At 39.2% G+C, this 25041-nt stretch overlaps 1 protein-coding gene and 1 long non-coding RNA gene across 3 annotated transcripts; one reads left to right on the top strand and one right to left on the bottom strand.

Moving 5' to 3' along the window:
* The first annotated feature begins 1153 nt into the window (after positions 1-1153).
* LOC133852751 (uncharacterized) lies at positions 1154-23443 on the top strand. The gene is made up of 4 exons (XR_009895974.1): positions 1154-1231; positions 1690-1750; positions 3164-3269; positions 22961-23443. It is a non-coding gene; the product is annotated as an uncharacterized LOC133852751 (long non-coding RNA).
* LOC133851271 (transcription factor GTE7-like) lies at positions 10949-13683 on the bottom strand. Of its 2 annotated transcripts, none has more exons than XM_062287607.1 (3): positions 12003-13683; positions 11693-11915; positions 10949-11610 (listed from the first exon to the last, which is right to left on the bottom strand). In XM_062287607.1, the coding sequence occupies exons 1-3, from the start codon at positions 13500-13502 to the stop codon at positions 11603-11605; spliced, it is 1731 nt and encodes a 576-aa protein (XP_062143591.1). In that variant the 5' UTR covers positions 13503-13683; the 3' UTR covers positions 10949-11602. The 2 variants fall into 2 exon arrangements, with proteins under 2 accessions (XP_062143591.1, XP_062143590.1); XM_062287606.1 differs by having other exon boundaries at positions 10949-11583.
* Positions 23444-25041: the final 1598 nt, after the last annotated feature.

Genomic DNA, 25041 nt, shown 5'->3' with positions numbered 1-25041 from the left:
GCTAAGATGAGGCATAACAATGGAGGAGGGAAGGGCAAAAGGCAGCATCATGTGATGCCTCAAGTTTTGGTAGCCAATAGTGTCAAAATCCCTTCCAACATCCTAGGTTTATGCGGAGGTAGCTTACGGTGTTTTAAGCTTCATGTTCAGCTTCAATCCACCTCAGTCAGTTGAGATTGAGACACGTATTTCTTGTTATCTATTATGATTGGTGGACTCAGGCTCTACCCAATTGTAAAACTTGACGTGCTTGCTCTAGAAACTTGTTAAGAGAAAAAGACTACATCGTTTCTTTAGATCAGTCTTACAGAAAAAAAGTTAATGAATTTGATTAAGACTATTACATTAATCTTATAAAATAATTGTGAAAAAAAAACGTTACATTTCTTTTGTTTTATTTCTCCATAATCATAGTATAGGCTTTGTATTTATAAAGGATTCAGTTACATAAAATAGATGTTTACATATGTGAATTAAGAGATAAACATATACATTTGAATTCCTGTATCATAGGCCACGATCCTTACACTGTGGAAGATTGAGTCTAGGTAGACTTTGAACTCTGGTGATCGTTATCTTGTTGTGCATGAGTTGAGGCAGTGTGCTGTTATTAGACTTATCCTTAACAACTTCTAAAGTGGTCAGCTTTGCCACTAGGTTTGGTGGTACTATAAAGTCTCATTATTCTTTTCTTTTTTCTTTTTTATTTTTTATTTTTTTTATTTTTACATGTCCACACAAGATGGGAAGAGAAATTCGAACTAATAACTCTTACTTCATGAGGCATGGTCCTAGCCGATTGAGCTACCCCTGGAACAGCCTCATCATTCATGAGTTCTAGCTTTTGGTGTCGTGGGTTTTGACCCATTCATACTCATTCAATCTTCAACGCCAAAATCTCAACCGCGAAGAAAAAAGAACAGTAACCCACAACGTTAAAATCATAAACTTACCTTTTCTATTTTTTTTTTTTAATTTCCTCTTTGCTTCTTAATCTGACGCATTTAAATCTGCCTTTCCATATGTTACTTTTGTGACAGACCAGAAAATTACGTCCATTTTTGGTAAAAGAATATATATATATATATATATATATATATATATATATATATTTTATTTTAATTACGTCCATTTCTCATTTTTAGTACTGGTCGTTTGTTCTGTTGTTCAATGAAACATCAATGGTAATAAAACCATTTGCATACCATTTTTGGTTCCAGAGATATCTCAAGTATGTTCCCAATCCTTTACCTCATATTATTCAAACAATATTTCAAATTTTTCCTATTACCCTGCAATTCTTTGTTTTCTTTCTTTCTTTATATCCGATATTGGGGTTCTTAATTTCCAATCGGCTTGTGTAAAATTACTGTGAAGCTGTGCCTGGTAAGTACTTGGCCATGACTCAGAGATAGATGTTGCCGTTGGGCTTGTTGTCAATCTGGGTTCGAGTTTAGATGTTACACCTTACACACTGATCCAACCTTGAACCGCGCACACACACACACACACACACAGCACTCATCTCAATCTAAGAGATGAGTGTAATCATCTCTCTTTCTCAACTTATTTCTACTCTAATAGCTTATCTACACTGTGAGATTCAGATTTCTAAGTCCTATAGTTTAGATTTAGTTTTCATCAGGTTTGGGCAAAACAGGGATGATGCCATCTTAACTTTGATTTCAGGTTACCAAACCGGCAATAATGATTCCAGTGCTAGCAGTATCATTTTGAACCAGAAGCATAGGTATGAGTCTCACTCTCTCATCCTCCTATGTAACAAAAAGGGAAGAAAAAAAAAAGCATTTCGTTAGTCTTACTCTTTGATTTGTTACATAATTTTTTACTGTTTCCTCAAGTGGCTCTCGTGCTCTTTTTGTTATTGTTTTCTTGAGATAACCTCTGCAGAACTCTTTCTTTTTCTTTTGATGGGGGTATTATTCAGGTCATGTGGGTAGACTTCGTATTTAGAGGAACCCTTTTCTCCTCCCTTTACATGGCTGAGATCTTAAGAACCAATGCAGTATGTCCCATTCAAGATATAGAATTGTAGAGATTCTGATGTAGCATAATGTAGTAGGTCGCAGAATTAACAAACACAAAGCTCATAACTCTTTCTAAAACCAAGAATTAATTCAAGGAATTGAGGTGAAATAGGAGAAAACTCAATCTTTGGGTGTTTCTTTTTGAAAACTGATGAAAAGTACACAAACTGCGGCCAAGGCCATCCTAAGTGAGTTTATATAGAAAAACAAGTCCAAATCCTATTAGAAAAGGGAAATAAACCGACACTGCCAAATCACGTTCGAATGACTTACAACCTCGTTCGAACAAGACCTTGTGATGAAGCCCTCAGTCAAAAGAGCTTCGATCGGGTCTCAGGTTATTGTAAAATGCAGCACCTGGGTCAAAACGAACTTCGACCAACTCTTCGACCGAGGCTCTTGGGTACTTTTTTTTATTTCTCTTGACGGCCCATTTTGACCCAATAAACGTTTGAATTGTAAAATTTAGTCCTTTGAATAAGCTTTCCAACACCATCAATATTGCCCCCCATCTAATGTCGGAATTACAAGATATGGTCATTTTATTCCGACTGGTCTGCTTGTAAGCTGATCTGCATCAAATTCTCATACATATTCTGAGTTTTGCTTCACTCTTCACTAACTGCCCGTGGCTAATTGTTATCTTATAGTGACCTTAATAATAGCCTCCATATCATCAGTGACTGTAACTTAAGTGGCTGGCTTTGTTTCTAGAATTGTTTGAGGCTTAAAGTTTTATCTATTTCGTTCTGTTGAATGACAAGCCTGTCTGTCCACTATGGCCTATGATTTCACTGATCTGTTTAACCGATTTAATAGACTAGTGAAGCATCAGCATCAAAAAAAAAAAAAAAAAAACCAACCTGAATTACACTGTAAGAACACCTGCTACCGATTTCCCAAAACAAAAATGTAAATTCAAATTGCGCGAGGTTCTATTATGCAAAAGGGACGAGTTTTGGCCAGCATTACGATCTAGTAATAAAGATATTGCCTCTTCTCAGTGGAAGTGAAGTCAAGAGATATTATGTTCTGTTTATTGCTTGTTTTCCTGTTCTTTCGTTGCTGGTTTCAAACTAGATGGTAGTCTCAAGAGAAAATTCTCCTATAATCAGTGTGAAGCAGTGCAGTTGCAGTAGCATTGCAGATTATAGAACATTGGAAAATTACACAAAAATCTCTTATCCATCAAAAGAAAAACTATCAATCAACCATTTGAAGGTATGTGAAAATTATATAATGCCTGCTTTCTATTAATTATTCATGGGTATATCTCATTGTTTAATAGCTCTCAGCGACTATATTACCTTGCTTTAGTTTCAATCTTTTAGGTAGGTTTGCTGCTTTTTATTTTGATACCCCAGTTGTGACATAACTGTTTGACTCTGCAACATCTCTTGAAACTTGAAAGGGAATCCTATTCTGCCAACTTTGTACGGTAGTAATATATGTTTGTCCTTATCTTGAAAGGGAATCCTAAACTAATGCTTAGTTTAAACTAATGTTGTGGAGATAATCATTTTTGAGGTGGTGCTGGTGATGGCTTTGATGTTTGTACATGTCCTAGACTGTTATGGAAGGTTGATAGTTACAATGACAGCGTTGTGAGCATGATGATTTTGGTGATAGTTGTAGGCCTTGAGCTAACCAATTTAATAGAATCCTTAGCTGACTGCAATTTTATGACTGTGAGGTATGTTTTATTTTCTACTTAGAAAGTAGCAAATCGTTGGATCTTTTGAAGAGTTGCTTGCCAAAAGGAAGGTCAACTTTCAATGAAGCAAATACTGCAGATGACCTTCATTGTAAAAGTACAAATTTATCAATCTGCAGAGTTTATAGTGAAAAAAGCAGCAGACCAACAGTATGCTTCGTCTAGATTTCCCTCCAACTAGCGCATGTTATAGTCAGACCTATGTGTATACCACACTTGGATGTGAAGGGTGAAAATCAACACTGCCTCAATTGTTCAGAAATTTTCCATATAACAACCACCAGAGTGTCAGATCTTCAATTTTTATCAAGAGCCAAAAACCAATATAGGTTGTTTTGTTGGATTTCCTAGCTTCAGTGCTCTGTCTTTCGAGATCTGAAGAAACCAAATTTGAGATAAGAATAGGATTATTTTTTTTTAATTATTTTTTTTCTTTGTGAGTAAGATAAACAACCAAGCAAAGCTCAAAGGATAATCTGAGGAGCAGGGGAGATAGATTCCCACGCGTGAAGATGATCAAGGCTCACCTTTTTGACAAGGGAGACAAGCTGTGAGGCTGAGGGAACAGAATTGTCTTGGATGAGCCTGTTCCTTGTTAAACCAATAAGATCAGAAGCAGAGACAGCAAAGAGCCTAAAATGGAGGTGATCCTCCGGGGCTAAATTAATAGCAGAGGGGGTTCAAGATGATTTTAACCCATTCAAAGATAGGCTTGAGAAGTGACAAGCTAAGAAGAGGTGCTCAAGATTCTTTGTACCCGAGTGACACAGAGAGGGCATTAGAGACTTTGCTTGTGACACCTCCAAAAAGTTGGTCTCACATTGGATGGGTGGATTGCTTATATTGAGTGGATGGATTATAAAGATGCTCATGGGTGCAAAGTTCCACTTTGGTTCCTTACTACGTGAGACTGAGTTTTATAAGTGTTTCTAAAAAGCTCCAATTGCAACTTAACTAATCTTTTTGAAATGATAGAGCAAGATGTGGCTAGTGTTCTCCCTAGGTTGTTAGAAATGGTATCAGAGCATATTGAGTGGATAGATTATAAAGATGTTCATGGGTGCTAAGCTCCACATTAGTTACTTACTAGCTAAAACTGGGCTTTATTAGTAATTTTAGGAAACTTCAATTGCAACTTAACAAGTCATTTTAGAGTGATAGTGCGTATATGACTAGTGCTTGTTCTGATGCTCAGGGGTGTCAAGTCTCACATTGGTTCCTCACAAGGTAAAACTAGGTTTTATAAGTGATTTTAAGGAGTTCCAATTGCAACTTAAATAATAATTTTGGAATGATAGCACAGATGTGGCTAGCGCTTTTACGGGTTGTTAGATTGCTCGTCTTAGGGAGGAATGAACCAAAATAAATTTGCCCTTGTAGGGAGGATATTCCAAAGGATTTTCAAAAGAAGAAGCTTGTGTCGCCCATAAATATTTAATTTCCAAAGGAGGCACCACTCCGAAGGAAATAGAGGCCCAGAATGAGCTGTGTCCAGATTTATGGTAGACTCAATCACTCTTTACAAGTCATATTTAGCTGTTACCATGCTTAATTCCTAGGCTGTCTTTGTTAGATGCCAGAAGAATAGAAGGGAAAGGAATAAAAGAAATGCAGCATTTATTATAGTGCCCTGCAACCCGTGGGCATTGTTAACGAAGATCATCTATGCTCCTAGGATCCCTTGTTTCTCAGTCTCCCCCCTTTTCTCCCTTGCGCAAAACTTAGCTTCAACAATAACCTGTTGGGTAGGTTGTCTTTGAGCCATCATTACTGCTTATGATGTGGGCCTGGATGCTAGTTATTACTGTCTGGCCCATGCCACTCTGAGGTGGTTAACTAATTTTATGTAATTCTGATAAGATTCTTATGCTCAGACATGACAAACTATTAAGACTAGGCTTATGTTGACCGCTCAAAGCATAAAGAGCCATTTGGATTGAAAGACGAATTAATTCAAACTGGTGTAGAGCAAACAAAAGGGGCTTTAGTCACCATCAAACTGTTTTGTTGCGCTGCTGATGTAGCAAATTAGAAGACACTTGTATTTTCCTGCAAAATCTTAGCAATGACAAACTAGAAACTATGCTACTTATGTTTGTGCATTAATTAGTCCTTCATCTGAGATGTTCCAGCTTGTAAAACTGCATAGAAACATTTTTGGTCTTAGCCCTACTTGATTCTAGCTTCTGTCTATTGAGTTGTGTAAAATTTCAATCACTTAGGGGAAAAGATCCTGCTCAAAACCATATGAATGGGAACTGAAAGTTTAACATTAGGTACAAAAATTGAAATCATCAATTATCTAACGGTAACTCAACTAGCCTGTAAGCCTCACTCTTGATGAACCCATTGCTAGTTAAAGCTGAAGAAATTCGAGATCATGGTCTTCCGGACATATTGAAGATCTGACATAGGCAAAACATATTGAAGATCATGGTCTTCCGGACATCATCGATCGTGCCGAATCCCTTAAACTGAAAGATCAGCAAGACAGAAACCTGATATATGACTTGAGCTACAATGTTTCCCCACATGGCCTTGGTTTGTAGTGACCCTTTAGCTGGTTTTTGGGTTAGCAGTACTTCCTGGGTTTTTAACTCCATCAACAACACTGGGCTGCCCACAAGGTACATAACCCAATTCACCCAAAACATTTCAAATCCTGTTATTGGGGATGCTCCAGAAACCATTGTGGTCACCAAGGCTATTGTAAACCCAGAGATGCAAGTGGTGAGCTGAAGTTGAATGAACTTCTGAATGTTGTGGTAACTGCATCTGCCAAACTTCAAAATATGAGATAGTGAACCAAAATATTTGGCAGTAATATCAGAGCTCTCTCTTGCCAATTCAGTGCTCAGTCTCCGGGCAGTGATCCCGACATCGGCTTCTTTTAAAGGTAGGGTGTCTCTTGTGGTCAACCCTCCAAAGAAAGCAACTATGTGACCTTTTTGCAATTGCTGTATAATCCAGAGCTTGTCCTCAGGGAGGCAACTTCCTATCACAGTATTAGCGCACAGCATACTCCTAGTGTGATTCAATCTCTTAAGATTCCTAGTGAGTGTGCTGATAGACTCCCGGTTGATCAAACCTCCTAGTGAGTGTTGATAACACAACCGGTTGATAAGGATAAGATTATCTAGAGGAGATTTACTTGTAATTAGATTTCTATCTAAGAGTTTGTGTTAGATTAGAATACTGTAAGCTAAGGTTTATCATGTAAACTATACTACCTTGTATGTTCTATATATAATCCTATACACGCTCACTAGAGAGAGATAAGGAGGCAGAACCAGAATGTAAAATAGCCAAACCTGTACCATTCCCTATGTGAATCTGATCTTGGCCAGTGTACTCATCTGCTGAGAGATTCAGATTCTGAAAATTATTTGTCATGTGATGTGTTGCAGCAGTATCCGGGTACCAATTTTCTTCAGGAGGCAGGGAAGGCGAGGAGTAATAAGCCTGAGCATTTGAGTATGCTGGAGGAGAAGGTGCAGCCAGAGCAGGGTCCGGTCGTTGATAACATCTTGGAGCAGTGTGACCAATCTTGCCACAGAGTTGGCAGATTGGCCGAGAAGGAGCAGCAGGGTCTTGGGAGAAATAATGACCCTGCCTCGGCCACCAGAAGACGGTCCTCTGCCTCTATACGTGGTGCGACCTCGACCACGATATCCTCTCCCACGATTCATGGGAGCCCGAGTAGAAATATTAGCCATAGGAGGGGAAACCTCAGTAGGGGAAAGATTGTGCTCTATCCTCATCTCGTGAGCAAGGAGAGAGGATCCAACCGAGTGGTGAGGGATGTGACAAAGGGATCATACTCAGATCCAAGGCCAGCAAGAAGGTAGGAGGTGCTTTCAAAGTCATTGAGTTGCTGTCCGGCAGCAGCAAGATTGTCACACATGGCTTTAAAGGATTGAAAATACTCTGTGATTGAAGAGCTACCTTTCTTGGCTGTGGCAAGGCGATAGTGAATCTGCATAACCCGTGAACGAGCTTGGGAAGCAAACATGGAGACAAGAGTCGTCCAAAGTTGATGAGCAGTGGCTGAGCCGACGACATGAACTACTAATGGTTCAGTGAGCGTGGAGATCAACACGCTGAGCAGCATCTGGTCACGTTGACACCAGAGAAGGAAGTCGGGATTAGCCATGGTGGCAGGGGCACCAGGAGTGGTGCTAGTATTCGGGATGGTCTGGGCTGGAGGTGGAGTTGTACCATCTAGGAAGCCATACGCATCATTGGCTTTAACAAAGGCTAAAATCAAAGTTCGCCAGCTAGGAAAGTTGTTGTTGGACAGCTTGATATTCAAGGTATGGTTCATATTTGGGACGGTGAAGAGGACGTTGGATGAAGAAGACTTGGAGGAGGAATCCGGGAGGCAGACATAATGATGATCGGGAAAGAAAAAAAAAAATTCCTGGAGACGTGAGTCTATAGTTGCTCTGATGCCATGTAGAATTTCAGAGTATATTGGCTTTCAAGCATATAGAACATACAAGGTAGTATAGTTTACATGATAAACCTTAGCTTACAGTATTCTAATCTAACACAAACTCTTAGATAGAAATCTAATTACAAGTAAATTTCCTCTAGATAATCTTATCCTTATCAACCGGTTGTGTTATCAACACTCACTAGGAGGTTTGATCAACCGGGAGTCTATCAGCACACTCACTTGGAATCTTAAGAGATTGAATCACACTAGGAGTATGCTGTGCGGTAATACACAGTAACCAGATCCAGTTTCTCCATCCTTCCACTGCTAATCAGTTCTCGAATTTCTTCAGCTTTAAGTGCCACATGATTTGAAATCATCAATTATCTAACGGTAACTCAACTAGCCTGTAGCCTGTAAGTTTAACATTCGGTACAATAATTTTGTGGTTAATTAAGGTAGAGAGATTATTCCCAAGATGTTCTAAAGAAATGGAAATTAGAAGACCACTCTTGCTCTTAGCCAAAGGGCCAAACATCTAGAATGACCATTTTGATTATGATAACACTGTTCTTACTTGAATTTTATTGCCAATAGGTAAGTTGATCACTAGGAATTGTTTCCAAACAAGTATTCACTATTTTGACACAAGGATATTTTAGTTCTTTAGTTTATCTTATAGAAAGCATAACCATCTTGTAGCAATTGTCATTAAGAGAAGGTCAAGTGACTGCATATTCATATGCATATGGGGTTCACATTTTTAGCTTTTTCTTAGCACCTTACAACATTCACATTCGGCAACTTTTCTATCCAATTTAGCTTAAAAATCAAAATTTTATATTTTAGCTATTCACTTTTTCAAAGCACCTACATTCCAAAGTCATGTGCATGTCTTATGTCTTTTTTTACCACCTGCACTATATCAGCTCACCAATTTTTAGGTTAAAATAGCTAATTGGGTGTGAATGCTCTAAGTGGAACTGAGGATTTCACTCTCAAATCATTGTATCTGCATATGGTGCAAGATCCCATGCAATTGGGGATTTCATGCAATTGTGAGTCGCCTGAGGGATGGGGCTCACATGACTGAGAATTTATACTCTCAAATAATTGTATCTACATATGGAGCGGGTTTCCCGTTAATTATGGATTTTCTGCAATTGTGAGAGGCCCCCTGATGGGGCTCACCTGATAAGTGAGTTTCATCGAAGGGCCTCTCACAATTGCAATCGAATAAACTACGATTGCAGCCAATCCTGATTCACGTGCATGTTTTACATATCTCGATTCTCTGTGTACTCTCACTACCGATCAAGTTGGGGCTCCCGCTTTTCTTGGTTTGATGAATTCCTACAATGAAACTCATTTTATTGAATCTGAAATTTGATAGATTGTTTTGGTAGTTTGTATGAATTAGCAAAGAGTATAGAGGCAAAGTATGCTTTGTGTTTTTGATAGGGTGCGACCGTGTGATCCTAATCCTTGGCCAAAGGTCATCACCGCTTTGCTCCTGGCCCTTTTCCCGGAAGTTTCCTAAAATAAATTCATAGGACGAAGATGGCTCCCACGGTTTTTATTTATTTATTCGCAGTACAAGTTAAAAAGAACCCTAAAGTAGTAACTTCCTTCCCCTTTCACACCCTTTTAACATCAACCTTTTACCAACTCAACGAACTGGACACATTTGTCATTTACGTCTTTCATCTTACTTACGTGTTCATTAATTAAACTAACTACGACGGACTTCATTCATTTTATACCTCAATTTTGTCTAACAGTCTTCTTAGTTCTTAAATTTATTGTTTTTTTTTTTTTTTTCTGATTAGGAACAAGCTGACCCACCCCCCCTATTTTCTATTAATTTTTAATATAGTACATAAGTCTGATTTTGACCGTTGGCTGCATTTATATGTAACATAGAGGCCCTGAGGGATTTTTTTATTTTAGGTTTGAAAGTGTTTTGACGAGGTATAAAAGTGAATTGTTTTTGTGTGAGGGTTGTTAATGTTTTGTTTTGTCTCTTGTTCTAAACATTTTTACTTTTTGAATGGAGTAGAGTTTTGCTTTTTTAGATAGAAATTTCTTCCGAGCTGCGTTGGAGATTTCGTGAAAATGCTAAAATAAAATTAATATAACCACTAGCATGCTCAGGACACGTGCCAGTACCAGTATAAAAGACTTTAGGTTGAGAATATTCCTCCAATATAGGATAAAATAAAGGTAGTTTTTTTGTGTGTAAATTAATAGAGTTTTATGTTTTAAATTGTTTATTAATATATATGTGGGTTAGATTATAGAACACTAACTTTAGAAAAAAAAAACAGATCCGAGTGCCTTGTGTTTCTATCATATACATTTGAGCTTTTAACGATTAATTTTCTTTAGTACGAGATTCAAGGCCAAATTCCAAATCCACCCCCCTCGGGTGTCAAAAGCATCAATCAATCAATCAATCAATCAGCCACCGGTCCGAGGTATGCTGACGTCAAATACTTCTCGCAAAAGTTTGGCCCCACGGAGGAGTTCAGCCTATTAAACTGTGGTTTGGTTATTTAAAGTAGAGATTAATCTATATCTAGAGTCCCATCATCGTCTTTCTTTATTTGTATTTTCTAGTAGTTTGTTAGTATTCTATTCCACATAGGAAATTTCTGTCCATAATAATGACTTGCGGTTAGGGTGAATCATGTAGCATAATTAAGTTGATAGAACAAGTGAAGGGTAGAGGGCAAAAAAGCGCAAAAGAGTAAAAGTTAAGGCTTTGATAAGGGTAAAGAGGTCAAACTATTCATTTGCCTTGTGTTTTAGATGATTTTCTTCACTGTACATGTTTTTCTGCTATTGCTTCTTCTTGACCACTCTGAAAATCATGTGGTTGTTTTGTATGCTACAAAAAATTATCCCCCCTTCCCAAAAGCCCATTTCTTCCTCCTCCCTCCCTGTTACAGTCGCCCACCTATATAATAAGAAAAATCCTACACCTACATCCTCCTACTCTACTCTCTCTCAACTAAGCTTTTTATCTCATTTTTCTCTCTATCTACTACTGCTCCCCCTCCCCCCCCTAACTCGTCATTTACTTTTTACAGAACCACACACCGAAGCAACCCCCACCCACAGTTTCCCTCTTCAGCCCCTTGTCCAATCAGCCATCAAAAAGCAACAATGCAAACAAAAAGCCACAATCACTTCTGAAGCCCACTACCCTAGTCTACACTAATTTCTTCTCCGTAAGCTTGAGCCTCTCCTCCGTCATCTCACAATCCAATCCCTACTACACTGAAAACTTCAGGTCCCCTGAGCTTCTTTCGATTCAACAAACGGTGATTGCACGCTGTCCGCATCCGAGTCACTGGCCGACGAACTCCCGGAATCTGAATCTGCAAACACATGCTCGAATTAACAATCTGAAAAAGGGGGGAAAAAAAACCCATCACCACATTTCCCCCACGAAAACACAGAGAGGTTGGTTGTGTGAAGTTTAATTACCACTGGAGGAAGAGGAATCACTACTAGAGCTTGAACCGCTCGAGCTACTAGACCCACTACTGGCACAAGCAGTAGCGTCCTCTTTGTCAATCACCACAGGTGGAAAGTTTCCCATCGGAATCTCCTCTCCAATGTCGACATACTCCTCCCCAACCTCCACTTTTTTGCTCTTCTGCACCGGAATGGCCTCCGCCTCGGCCATCGTCTCGCTCACCGCCGGAGACTGCAGTTCGAAACCAACAACGCCCTTTTAAAAAAAAAAAAAAAAAAAATAGCCCGCACAACATTGCAATGTCATCATTATTATTACCTTGTTTCCAATCTGGGTTTCAGCCGAAACCTGGTTATTGCTGTTGTTTTGAATGAGAAGCCCTTGCCGTTTCAACTTGCTCATCGTCTTCTTGTGGTACGTCACAAATCGGTCCAGCTCCCAGAGCGTCTCCGTATCGATGGTCTCGATGTCGAGCTCGATCTCATCGTCCTCCTGCGCCAAATGACCATTCCTTTTCCTAATAATCTGCACAAACTGCCCCATCTTCTCCTGCGGCAGATTCTGCAGACACACCCCCAAATTCGCCTTCTCCTCGAAGCTCATCTCCCTCTTGTTCAGATCCTTAGCCTTCGGCTTCGGCAGTTTCAACGGCCTAGCCTTCGCAACCGGAACTGGAATCGGAGCCGGCATTGGCTGTGGCGGAGCTGGCAGCGGTAATGCCTCTGATTTCTTCGCAATCGCCACCGGCACAGGACCAGATGCAAGTCTCTGTGGCTGTTGAGTCGAAACCCTAGGCCGGGGCTCTTCGAATGTGGTTAAAACTCGGCGCTGTTCGGCCTCGAACTTGTGGTACGCCGGGTTGAACATTTCGTCAAACATGGATAAGAGCTGGTTCGCCATTAAATTGACGTCGGTGCCCTTAGGGTTGTAGACTAGGGCATTGTTGAATGTGAGCCTCACATCGTCCGCGAAAGCGAGCGGCGAAGAGTACATATTCTTGTCCAGATTGGACTTGACGGTGCCGAGATCCATAGGGACCTTGATGATCTGGTGGTAATCGCGGAGCCCCAGTTTGACGGTGTCGACCGGCGTGTTGAAGACCCATCCGAACTTGTGCTTCATCAGCTTGCTCAAGATCTGAACGCACCGTTTCATCATGATGGCGTTGAGCTTCTCGGCCGCGGGGTGGTCCGGTGCCGGCCGCTTCGGATCTTTGCCCAACCCGAACGGGTTGGGCCGTTTGGTGCCGGAGCTCTTCGGAGCCGCCTTCTTGGTCTTCCCAGCGGTAAGGAACTCCGACGAGGGATATGCCTGGTTCGCCTTCGGCGTCCTCTTCTCTTTGTGCTTGGATGAGTCCACAACGTCGTTTAGCTTAAGAGGCGGAGGCTTGGAGGCTAGGTGTCCGGACCGGGACCCGAAGTCTCCGGAGTTGATCCGGGTCAAGAGGCTCCGGACCTGCTCGAGCTCCGAGATCAGGCGCTTCTTCAGGTCCGCCAGCTCTTGCCTCGAGTAGGCTGCGAGATTGAAGGTCACGTGGCCTCCACGTGACTCCGAATCCTTCGTCTCGTTTAGGCTCATCGATTTCCGAGGCGGCGACGCCGTATCGTCCGACACGGACGGCGCCACTGACCCCTTACTCTGCCGGGTTGGCACATAGAATTGCTTGTTAAAGCTCGGGTTCTGATACGGGTTGGGGTTTGGGTTAGGGTTGAGCTTAAGGAGAGAATTATTGGAGGCTGTGTTGGCGTATTTCCTCATATAAACCTTGCGTTCGCCCCAAGACGGTTCATTTCGACTTGCCAAGAGGGCCGACGCCATTCGTGTGGGCCAGATCCGTCGGGTCCCCGGCTAATCGCCGGCTATAAACCTCGACATGATATGGTCGCCGGAAATTACAACCACCGCCGGAGGGAAAACAATTTCAAGGAAATGGAAGAACAGGAAAAATCAGATAAATGGTGAAAAGAGGAAGAGAGAGGGTTTCACAGACCCTCACCAGAGTGATGAAGGAGAGGAGGGGCAGGCCCTCTTCTTAAAGACGTCCAGATCTGCCCGGACACGTCTGGGGCAGTTTCTCATCCGCTGATCTTCAATCTGACGGTGTAGATCTATTTTCCACCTGCCCGATCTGGAGTCCCTGCCATCTGTCATCGGTGAGTCCCGGCTTCTTGGTTGGAACACGTGGCGTAGTATCAGCCGTTGGTTTTGCTGGAGGGAATTTAAAATCTTTGGGGGTTTTTCGTTTTGGAGGGCAAAAGAAGGCATTTTCGTGGTACAAATATTGGGTGGGGCCCGGGTCCTGGCGTGGGGCTGACCTGGATGTGGGGTCCGTCTGGTACGAGAGGCCCCGCCTCGCTAAGATAAAATATCTTCTCCCGCCAAAAATCGCTGCTGGGTTTTTGCCAGGTCAGCGCCGCAAATGGGCTTTTGATTGGATGCCACGTGGACAGTTAGACGTGGTGATGGTCCCCTCTTTCTCTCTGTGACGCATTATGGCGTCGACGTGTAAAAGGATTCTGATCTGGTGCATGCGCGGTGGATGGAGATACTGGGTGCACCGTTCGTTGGGGTCCTTGGGGAGCATCCTAGGAACTTTTCTATGGCACGTGGCGAACCACAGTACCATCAGGCATCAGCAGAAAGCAGATATATATATATATATATATATTTTTTTTAGCAAGGATGGAAAAAGATAAAAACAAAAAAAACAATATTACATCCGATCTCGGCATTAGAATTCAAAGCCTGAACCAGCTTTAATGACAAGCTGTGGACTGTCAAAGTGGAAGTTACCATTTATTTGATTCAATAAAAAAAAAATTAAAAAAAATATATATATATATTTGAGAAACTCAAAAAAAAAAAAAAAAAAAAAAAAAAAAAATGTATCCAGTAAGAGTCATTTTCAAACTTGAATGAACAAAACAGCCTTTTTGAGTATCACATGACACATGTTGCTTTACACATGCAAACGCAAACATAAACTGTGAAAGGGTACTGTTCGCCTGCACCCAAATGGGGTACAGAAATTTGAACTCTTTGGATTCACAGCCTATATCATAACCCACCCTTTCCACCTCCTCAACATCAATTAAATGTCTGAATTACTAATAATATAAACGGACGGTTAATGTCATTAACTGGGCAGTCCCAACTTTTATTTGGGTAGATAAATTTCATATAAAATAACAATTTAGACAACTAATTAATAGACATGCCAATCTCTTTTTACCTAGGTAAATTTGTAACAAGCAATTTTTTCAAACCGGGAATAACCTTATTAAATGGAATTAGCAATAATAATAGTACACCAAATAATGAAGGGATGCATCATTTTCATGTTTCATTCATGCATCTTTTTATGCTACACAATAACACGTCGTTTTTAATTATGATTGAAAAGTTGTGAGTGATTAAAAATTAGTCTTTGTCAAGTGACTGATTTGCTGATTTGGGGGAATAATATATTGGGGGGAAGACTTTGTTTGGTCTTGGTCTCTTTGTCTTTGGTCGTTGGTCCGAGGTCGGAGGGTAATTGGGTCGATCTCCTCCTCCTCCTCCTCGATGCTTCCCACTTTTCTTAAGACTTAAGAGTTGGGGATTATTCTTTGTTTCCGTGAGAGCTATCGCAGTCATATAGAAATTACAAAAAAAAAAAAAAAAAAAAAAAAAAAAAAAAAAAAAAGGTCCACTCAAGTAATAAGTATAAGACAACCCTATTTCAACTATGCTTCTTTTTTTTTTTTTTTCCCTTCATACCCATCGCTTTGACGCTTTCTCCCATGGCCATGGATGGATGACACGTGGAATCCATCCCATGAGAGAGGAAGGATGGTACCGAAAACAAAAACTATCGAGTTAAAATAACATTTCCCAATTTCTTAGAAATATTTGAGATTATTAAAAAAAGTTGATGAATTTTTTTAAGCTCTACCCTAAATGACACATTTTTCATGCTTTTTTCGCCAACCAACTACTATTCTCCATAGCTTTCTTCTCTCTTTAGCAGTTTGGCTATTTCCTGTCTTTTTAGTTTTATATATTCGTGCCCCCCACTTTTTTCATTTTCTTTCTCCCCAAATAATAAATGTAAAAGCTTAAAAGATATATATTACAGAGGATTAAAGCAGGCAAGGGACTCGGTATTTGATAAATCATCTTCCTTTTCTTATTCTTCTTCTCCTCCTCTTAGCAAATCTCATTGTATTGTGTTATTTAAGCGACCATTTACAATGATTTTTTTTTTATTTTTTTTTTTCCAGGTGCATTATGTTGATTGTTATGCAATGGTTTTATTGTTTTTCCTTTTCTTTTTTCCAGTTATTTAGTCAATTCTTTTGGGTAAAACAAAATAGAGAATTGATTACTTATTCAATTGTTTGTTAAAGAAAAATCCTGACATTTAAGAAAAGTCATATTTTTCTCTTAATTTATACACAAACTTCTATCAACTTTAATATATATATATACAATGCATGGGTAGCCCAATCTGCTTCTCTTGATACAAAGGTTAAAGGGCATTTGAAGTTTAGGCCTGACCCAGGAGGCATTGAAGATGTACGTGAATACTGTCTGGCATATCATTCGCAGATGGGGGGGGGGGGGGGGGGAGGCATAGAGGGTCCCCTAAAGGAGCCGGCTGTTTGCCGGGGGAGGGAGATGGTCTCCCTCCCCTCAGTTCATGCGTGTCCCTTTGTCCTTGTGGACTAAGGTGTTTTTTGTTCTCCTCCCTGAGTTTCTCGGTGGAGGCTTGTTTTCTTCCGGCCATTTGGGCTGTGAAGTGGTTGTTCCCCCCGGTAGATCCGGTGGCGGCTGTGTTTTCCCCTAGCCTTTCGAGGCTATGATGGCTTGTTTTCGTTTTTTGCTTTTCTTTTCTTTTCTTTCTGTTCGTCTCAGGCAAGAAAGCTGAAATCAAGTGGTCCAGCTTGGGGTAGTGGAGGCCGATTGTGTCACTCAACGGTGGTTTTAGCCTTTTCTTCATTTGTTTTCATCGTCTTTTCGGAGCCAGATCTACTCAACCCCGTTACTTTTCTCAAGACACGCGCCTCTCAGCCGATTTCCCCACTGTAGTCCGCTTCTGCCGATGGAAGCGCGGGTCATGTCGGTCGTCAGAGTCCAGCGCGTGGTCTGCACGCGCCAGAGAGCACTTTGTTCTTTGGCGCGCGTGACAGCCACGCTCCGCTTTTTTCTGTACATGCGCAGTGGGCTGTGGTTAATGGTGGTTGATCTTTGGTTGGGTGGCACCGGGGGACGGCGCGTGCTCCCACGCGCCGCCGTCTCTGGCAGAATCCACCCCTGCCTCTTATGCCGGCTACCTGGTTTTTGTGATTCTGTTTGTTTGTTTGTTTGTGTATTCTCTTGTTCCTCCTGTACAGTCTGCTTGTGTATTACTCATGTTTTATTGGAATTTTTATTGGCTTGATGCTAGATCGGCTCTCTTTTATTTGAGAGTGAGCGTTAATGTAAGAGAGGCTCAAATGTAATTTTGGTAAGATTTGAAGTTTCTGCTCAGGCAGCTGTTTTTAAGTCAGATACTTCTGGCTTAGAGTTTAGGGGGGTCCTGTCCCTCTTTCTCATGATGTAATTTGCAGATCTTATAATAGCACATGCTATTTGTTTCAAAAAAAAAAAAATAAACCTTAAGCATTTACTTAACAAAAATAAATAAATAAAAAATTTTGAGTAATATAAGCTAGTTTATAACAAAAACTAAGGCATCTGTCGGCCTCATCCATAATACCTTAGACAGGCGTAAGGGTCATCATTCTCAACCTCCTTTCCTACAACATCTATGGAATTATGGATTACCATAATTTCACAGGTAGATATATGATTCAACGGTCTTACTTAGTATAAACAAAACTAACTTGGTGTCGGCCTTCGTATTGTGGTAGCATGGTGGGAAAGCATGAAAATATGGGTGTAAACTAGCTGAGTTACTTGTGAGCTTACTCGAGATCGGCTTGAATAAACTCGACTCGTGCTCGAATCAATTATTAAATGAGCTACTCATGAACACGAAATCAAACTCGTATAAACTTGGCTCATGAATTCGCTCATATAAGGATCGACTCGTTTATTAAGGCTCGACTCGTATATATATATAATAAGTTATATATTAATTTGTTAAAATATAACTTATTTTTATAATATAGTAATAAACAATATACTATATGTAAGCATAAATTAAATAATAAATAAAAATAGTCCGTAAATATTAATTGGTTATATAAATATGTATATAAAATAATAAAAGTGAATAATATTAATACTTAATTGTTAATCACTTAATCATATGATACAATGACAATTCAGATACTTAATCATATGATTCATATTATATTATTCATGCAATATAATATAACTATATAATCATATAATAATATAACATTGTGGCATATGACATATAATCACTGATTCACTATATCTAATGTTATAACTTATAAGTATTATCATTCGATACTTATGAATCATTACATCATTGTCATCATGTGATCCAAGATCTAAGATCATATGAATTGTTATATTGTATGAATCATATGATCATACTTTCATACAATAATACTCATATTATATGATCATAAATGTGGTTTAATTATTTTTTATTGCTAAAATAAATAATTTGAATTGTAGGATATGGGCTGAGCTCGAGTCGAGTACTTGAGCTCGGGATCAATCAAAATGACTGAGCTCGAGCTTGAGCTCGATCAGTAAATTTTTCTAAGCGAGCCGAGCTCGCAAGCGAATTTAAGGCTCGTGTCAAGCTGGAACTTCACTGTTACATAAAAAAGTCGAGCCCAAACAGCCAATATCCGCTTAAGATCAGCTCGTTTACTCCCATACATGGAAATGATAACAGCAATCAATGTTGTGGCCTTCGCAACCACAATTATTGCACTTTAGTCGATTTTTCTTGGGTAGCTCTAAACGCCTGTTCTTCCGTGGTGGGCAACCACTTTTAATTGCCAATGCCACACCTTCAATAGTGGATAGGGTGGGAATGTTAAGTTGTCATTCCTCTTGAAGGATCAAAGCATATGCTCAGTGTACAGGAAGTAGATGTTCCATTAAGAGGAGGTGTCCACGAATGACAACATATGACCCACTAATGAAGGCCCATAAGAAACTTCATGGTATAGCGGTATTGTTGGAGTTGTAAAACATCTCTCATGGCACCACTAACCACAAGAACATGAGGGACTAGGTTGGAGTGCAGATAGTTCATCCCAAAAACCCATTAGTTTGAAGTATGTTGCCACTAACATGGTACCTTGAACAAGATTTGTAATATTTTGTTATAGTTGAAACATGTGAGAGCCATTCACTTGAGAGAATCGCTTGTTGAGATCTAACAGAAATCTGATCTCATTCGGTAAAGTGAAATATATTACAGTAAGATTTGTATATATACAAACAGGAAAGCGAATAGGATAATTACACGTGTATGAACTAATCTAACAGATTGAACAGAATTACAACTAGATTAAAAACTAATCTAACTAATTTGATAGCCCCCTGCAAGATGGATGGAATATGTTTATAACATTCATCTTGGACAGGAGATCATGAAACAAAAGTCTAGGTAAAGCTTTTGTAAAGATGTCTGCAAGCTAGTGTGCAAACTTGACATTTAAAGTCCGAATCAAACCTTGAGAAATTTTCTCACGCACAATATGGCAATCCAACTCAATGTACTTAATGCGTTTATGAAAAACCGGGTTAGCTGCTATGTGAAGAGCAGCCTGATTTTCACAAAAAAGTAATGCAGCATGAGGATGAGAGAGCTGAAGATCTTTAAACAAAGCGATTAACCAAGTAATCTCACATGTCACAGCAGCCATAGACCGGTATTTGGCCTAACAGAAGACCTTGAAACCGTATGCTGCTTCTTTGATTTCCAATAGATCATAGAGTCACCCAAAAATACACAAAAACCAGTCATTGACCTTCGAGTATCTGGGCATGCAGCCCAATCAGAGTCACAAAAAGCCTTCAGCTTAAGGGAGAATCGGAAGGAAAGAAGAGACCCTGCCCGGGAGAAGATTTCAAATACCTTAAAACCCAAAATGCATCCATATGTGGCTTTCTAGGTGAATCCATAAACTGACTCAATAATTGAACCGAATATGAGAGATATGGCCGTGTAATGGTTAAGTAAACCAATCTGCCAATTAACCTTCAATAACTAGAAGGATCATCAATAAGCTCACAGTCACTCTGAGAAAGTTTGAGATTCGAATCCATGGGAAAGAGGACTGGTTTAGGACCAAGAACACCAGAATCCTCTAGAATCTCCAAGGCATATTTACGTTGAGAGATACAAATCCCTTTAGCACTACAGGCAACCTCTATATCAAGAAAGAACTTCAATGGTCCAAGATCTTTGAGGCTGAAAACACTATTAAGAAACTGAGTAAGCTCCGAAACTGCTGCAACATTGTCACTAGCAATGACTATATCATCAACGTAAACCAGCAAAGCAATAAAAGAGGAAGCTTGTGTACGAGTGAACAATGAGTAGTCAGCCTTCGATTGTGTAAAACCATGGGAAATCAAAGTAGAAGAAAATTTGGCAAACCATTGCCTAGAGGCCTACTTAAGACCGTAGAGGGATTTCTGCAATTTGCAGACTTTAGAAGGTCCTGAACTTGCAAAACCAGAAGGGAGTTTCATATAAATTTCTTCAGCCAAGTCACCATGAAGAAATGTGTTATTAAAGTCCAACTGATGAATATGCCAATTCTTCACTGTAGCAAGAGCAAGTATACACAGAACAGTTGTGAGCTTTGCAACCGGGGAGAATGTGTCATAGTAGTCTAGACCTTCACACTGAGTATATCCCTTTGCCACCAACCAAGCTTTGTATCGCTCAACTTCACCATTAGCCTTAAGCTTTACTTTGTATACCCATTTACAACCAATGGGATTTTTATTGGGAGGAAGATCCGTGACTACCCAAGTGTTGTTAGCTTCCAAAGCACTGATCTCAGCAGCCATGGCATCACGCCATTGAGGATTTTTAACAGCTTGGAAAAAGGATTTCAGCTCAATGTGGGAAGAAACAAAACAACTAAAGTGCTTATAAGAAGGAGAAAGATGAGTATAATCAATAACATAGGAGATATCATGTTGTATACTTGAAATAAAAGTTGTAGAACCAACTGGATGAGTAGATTGAGTTGCTAAATTGCAATGATATTGCTGCAAATATCCAGGTCTACGCCGAACACGAGTAGAATATCGAACAACAGAATCAGGAATATGATTTAAAGAAGAAGAAGTAGAATCAGAATTTAGAGGAATAGAATCAAAATTATTGATAGGAATAGATGTATTTGAAATGGGTGTAGGAACAACAAAACATCCATCAAAATTGAATTTCGTAAGTTGAGAAGCAAATGGAAAAATATGCTCATGAAAAACTACATCCCGAGAAACAAAAACAGAATGAGTAGTTAAATCATAGAGTTTATAACCTTTGGAATTAGAGGGATATCCAATGAAAACACAAGGCTTAGCTCTAGCATGAAACTTTGATCTATTGCGGGTAAGAGTAGAAGAAAAACAGAGACATCCAAAAACCTTTAAGTGTATATAAGAAGGTAATTTGGAAAAGAGTAATTCATAGGGAGATTTATTGGACAAATTAGGAGTAGGTATTCGGTTTATGATATGAATCGAAGTTAAAACACAATCACCCCAAAACTTAAGAGGTAATTGAGATTGGAATCTTAATGCTTGAGCAACATTAAGCAAATGTTGATATTTACGCTCCACAACATAATTTGGTTGTGGAGTTTCAACACAACTCAATTGATGTAAAATACCTTTTGAAGAATAAAATTCAAACATGCAAAATTCAGCCCCATGATCAGATCGAATAGCTTGATTTTAAGCTGAAATTGAGTTTTAACAAAAGTATAAAAGGATTGGAGTAAATTGTGAACTTGAGCTTTAGATTGAAGCAAGTAAACTCAATTAAAACGACTAAAATCGTCTACAATAGAAAGAAAGAAAGAGCTGCCATTTATTGATTGAACCGAAAATGGTCTCCAGATATCCACATGAATCAAGTCAAAAATTGAACTTGATATAGAAGAACTAGTTGGAAAACTTAGCCTTCTTTGCCGAGCTAGTGGGCAAACTGTACAAACAGTAGTGGATTTACAAGTAATGGAAGGAAGTACATCATGTAAAAGAGATAATCAAGACTGAGGTAAATGCCCAAAACGAAAATGCCACACATCGGCATTTACATTCTTAACAGGACTAGAAACAAAAGCAGTACAAGACAATTCAGGAAAAGATGGAGTAGTTGCCTTGGATGTTTGCAGAAAATGAAATAAGCCACCACGTTGTCTACCCATGCCAATCGTCCTCCAAGTGTGCAAGTTTTGAATAAAGCAGAAACCAGCAATAAAAATAAGACAAAAATGAATAGTCCTAAGCAATTGGCTGGCAGAGATGAGATTGAATGAAAAGGAAGGGACACAAAGAACATTTGTAAGAGTAAGGTGTTCAGATAGTCTAACAGTGCCAATATGTGTGTACTTGAGCAAAGTGACCATTAGGCAGTTTAACTTTTTAAGAGACAATAGCAGTAATGGAAGTAAACAATGTGACAAAGCTAATCATATGATCTAGCTCTGGTGTCTATTATCCATGTATGACAAATTTGATGGATTTGAATAAAAGAATTACAAGAAAATACCGAATACTTCTTATCTAATGGACAAGAAGCATGAGTAAAAGTCTGGATATTACCTGCCATGTTAGAGAAGATATGATCTTGTGGAGGTGTAGAGGAACTTGCTAGAGTTGGCGAACTGGCAGGAATGTCATATGGCTTGAGGAGAGCAAGCAATTGTTGACATTGCTCCTGAGTCACAGAGAGTTGAACAGATTCGGAAGATTGACCAAGATTCTGAACCTGATGAGCGGAAGCAAGTCAAGGCTTAGGTTTATAGCCTGGAGGATAGCCGTGAAGCTTGTAACGTTTTTCAATAGTGTGACCTAAAAGACCACAGTGAGAACAAAGAGGGCGTGGTTTGCAAAAATGTGACTGTTTTGGATATGAATTGGAAGGAGAAGGATCAGTCTTGGTGAGGAGAGCTGCTATGTCATGGACAAAGGAAGAAGAAGCACAAAGTTCTCGCTGCCTCTCTGATAAATCTTGAATTATTCGATTCAAGACCCCTTAATTTGCATTTGTTAGACCTAGCTTGTGTTGTATATAAAACTTTTTGTTGTAATTTTGTTTTATGTCTTATTTTCAGGTCTTAGTTGAAATCTAGTTCAAAACACTTGAATTAGACCTGAAAATGCATCAAGGGCAATTTGGTCATTTCCAGAGTTTGAGGCTGATCCTGAAAAGATGAAAAATTGACCAAGGCAAATCGATCGCATTATCAGTCGAAGAAAATCGATCGATCCAAAGTAGATCGATCGATTATTTATGCAGCCACGAAGTCGGTCGATCGAACCTGGATATTTTTCGAGAAAATCTTTGGATGTCGACATGCTTTGTGTGGATGAAATTAATCCAATTTGAGCGGTTCACAGAGGATGTCGACACTATTTTGTGCAGCCAAAAATCGATCTTTGATGTTACCTTTGTAAATTAAATTTCTATATATATGAGATTAGGATTTAGGGTTTAGGGTTTAAGGATGCATCTTTTGGGGTTTTGAATTTTCTCAGGTGTATCAACTTAATTTCTTGTATTTTTAGTTTCCTTTGATGCAACTCTCTAGACCGAAATCCAGAGAGCTTAATTCCTTTGTTGTTATTCCTTTAAATTTCATGTTCTAGTTTAGTTTTGTATTTTCTTTTCTTGTCTTTCTTGTAATCCAAATTTCTTAAGTTTTAATCTACTGTTTTAGTTCATTTTCTTCTTGTTCCTTTGCTTTTTTCATAGATTTCATGCTTAGATTAGTTTAATCATGCATAGCGAAATTAGTTCTTAGGTTTGATCAAAATCCTCTCCAAAAACCATGAAGTGTTCTTGATGTTCTTAAGATTTTCTAAATGTGTTTGATGATCGTGAAAGGCTAAAGGATCTCAAAACCCATGCTAAAAGGTTTTGTTATCTATATTCCAATCTATTTATTCATGAAAAAAGGATTTGCTTGTCTATGAGTTTTCTTGGATTATTGAGTAAAACCAACGTTCTTGGAAACAAGAACGATGTCTTTTGCAATGGTTCTATTTGACATGATGTGTGTTTACCTATTAGAGTCACCTTATAGGGTATGCTAGGGAACACCGGTCATTTCATACCTTTGGTAGTGTAAAATGTCTTTCCATTGTAGTTTAATATTTACATGGAATAGATCGGTGTAAAACTAGATACCTTATCATTGTGGCCTAATTAGGGTTTTAATGTATTGTGTATGCTTATTAGGATGTGTTATAGAGTAGTAAGTTAGGGAGCATTAATCACCCCACACCTTTGGTAGTGTAAACGTTTTTCAATTATAGACTAATCTTTACATGGGGTTGTTTAATGTGAAACTAAGTGCTTTATGATTACGTCTTAAATAAAGTATTTTCATGTCGAGGTCGTCGTAATGGTTGACGCCCATTACACGCTCATATCATGCATGTTAGGAAGATTCATATAGACTTTAAGCATTTCATTGGTTGAGGATTGGATAAGATCAATACTCTAAGTTTCCTTTAAGTTTATTTTCATTTTACGCTTTCATTTCTTCACCTTATTTGTTGTAACTTCAATTCTACAACCTTTACTTTATTTTCTTTTCCAAAGTCAAGTTACATATACTCTTTAAGTATTTCATTACGCAAAACAACCTTAAATCTCTGTGGTTCGATAACCCTTACTATAGTAGAATTGATTCGTACTATTGCGAGTGGTAAAACTTATAAATTTAAAATTCACGTACGTAGTCATCTAGACTCAAGCATATCACTCTTTTCTTGAATCACCAAGGAAAACACCTTATTGGTAGGTGGAAGAGGATCTATCAGAAGAATCTGACCTTTAATGTTAGCAAAAGACTCATTTAAGCCCATGAGAAAATGAAATACATACTCTTGGTGATGGTGCTCAACAAGAACCTTCAATCCACCGCAAGAGCAATTGGAAACCGGACGAAAACTCAGTAATTCATCCCAAAGCCCATTCAATTGAGTATAATAGGCATTGACTGAATTGTTACCTTGAGCAAGAACATAAATTTTCTTTTGTAGCTGAAAAACTTTGGGACCATTGCTCTGAGAGAATCGTTCTTGAAGATCGGACCACATAGCAGCAGCTGAATCAATGAAGATCATGCTATTGGCTATCTCAGCAGAGATCGAGTTGAGGATCCACGAGAGGACCATCGTATTGCAT

This window comes from Alnus glutinosa, chromosome 12 (genome assembly GCF_958979055.1).
Source record: "Alnus glutinosa chromosome 12, dhAlnGlut1.1, whole genome shotgun sequence".
Lineage (NCBI taxonomy): Eukaryota > Viridiplantae > Streptophyta > Magnoliopsida > Fagales > Betulaceae > Alnus > Alnus glutinosa.
This window is presented reverse-complemented; position numbering and strand designations above follow the sequence as displayed.

Coding starts and splice junctions, on each gene's coding strand:
- LOC133851271 (XM_062287606.1), bottom strand. CDS start 13,502: ATGGCGTCGGCCCTCTTGGCAAGTCGAAATGAACCGTCTTGGGGCGAA. Junction 11,916..12,002: donor AAACCCAGATTGGAAACAAG/GTAATAATAATG, acceptor TTCGAACTGCAG/TCTCCGGCGGTGAGCGAGAC. Junction 11,584..11,692: donor TGATTCCTCTTCCTCCAGTG/GTAATTAAACTT, acceptor ATGTGTTTGCAG/ATTCAGATTCCGGGAGTTCG.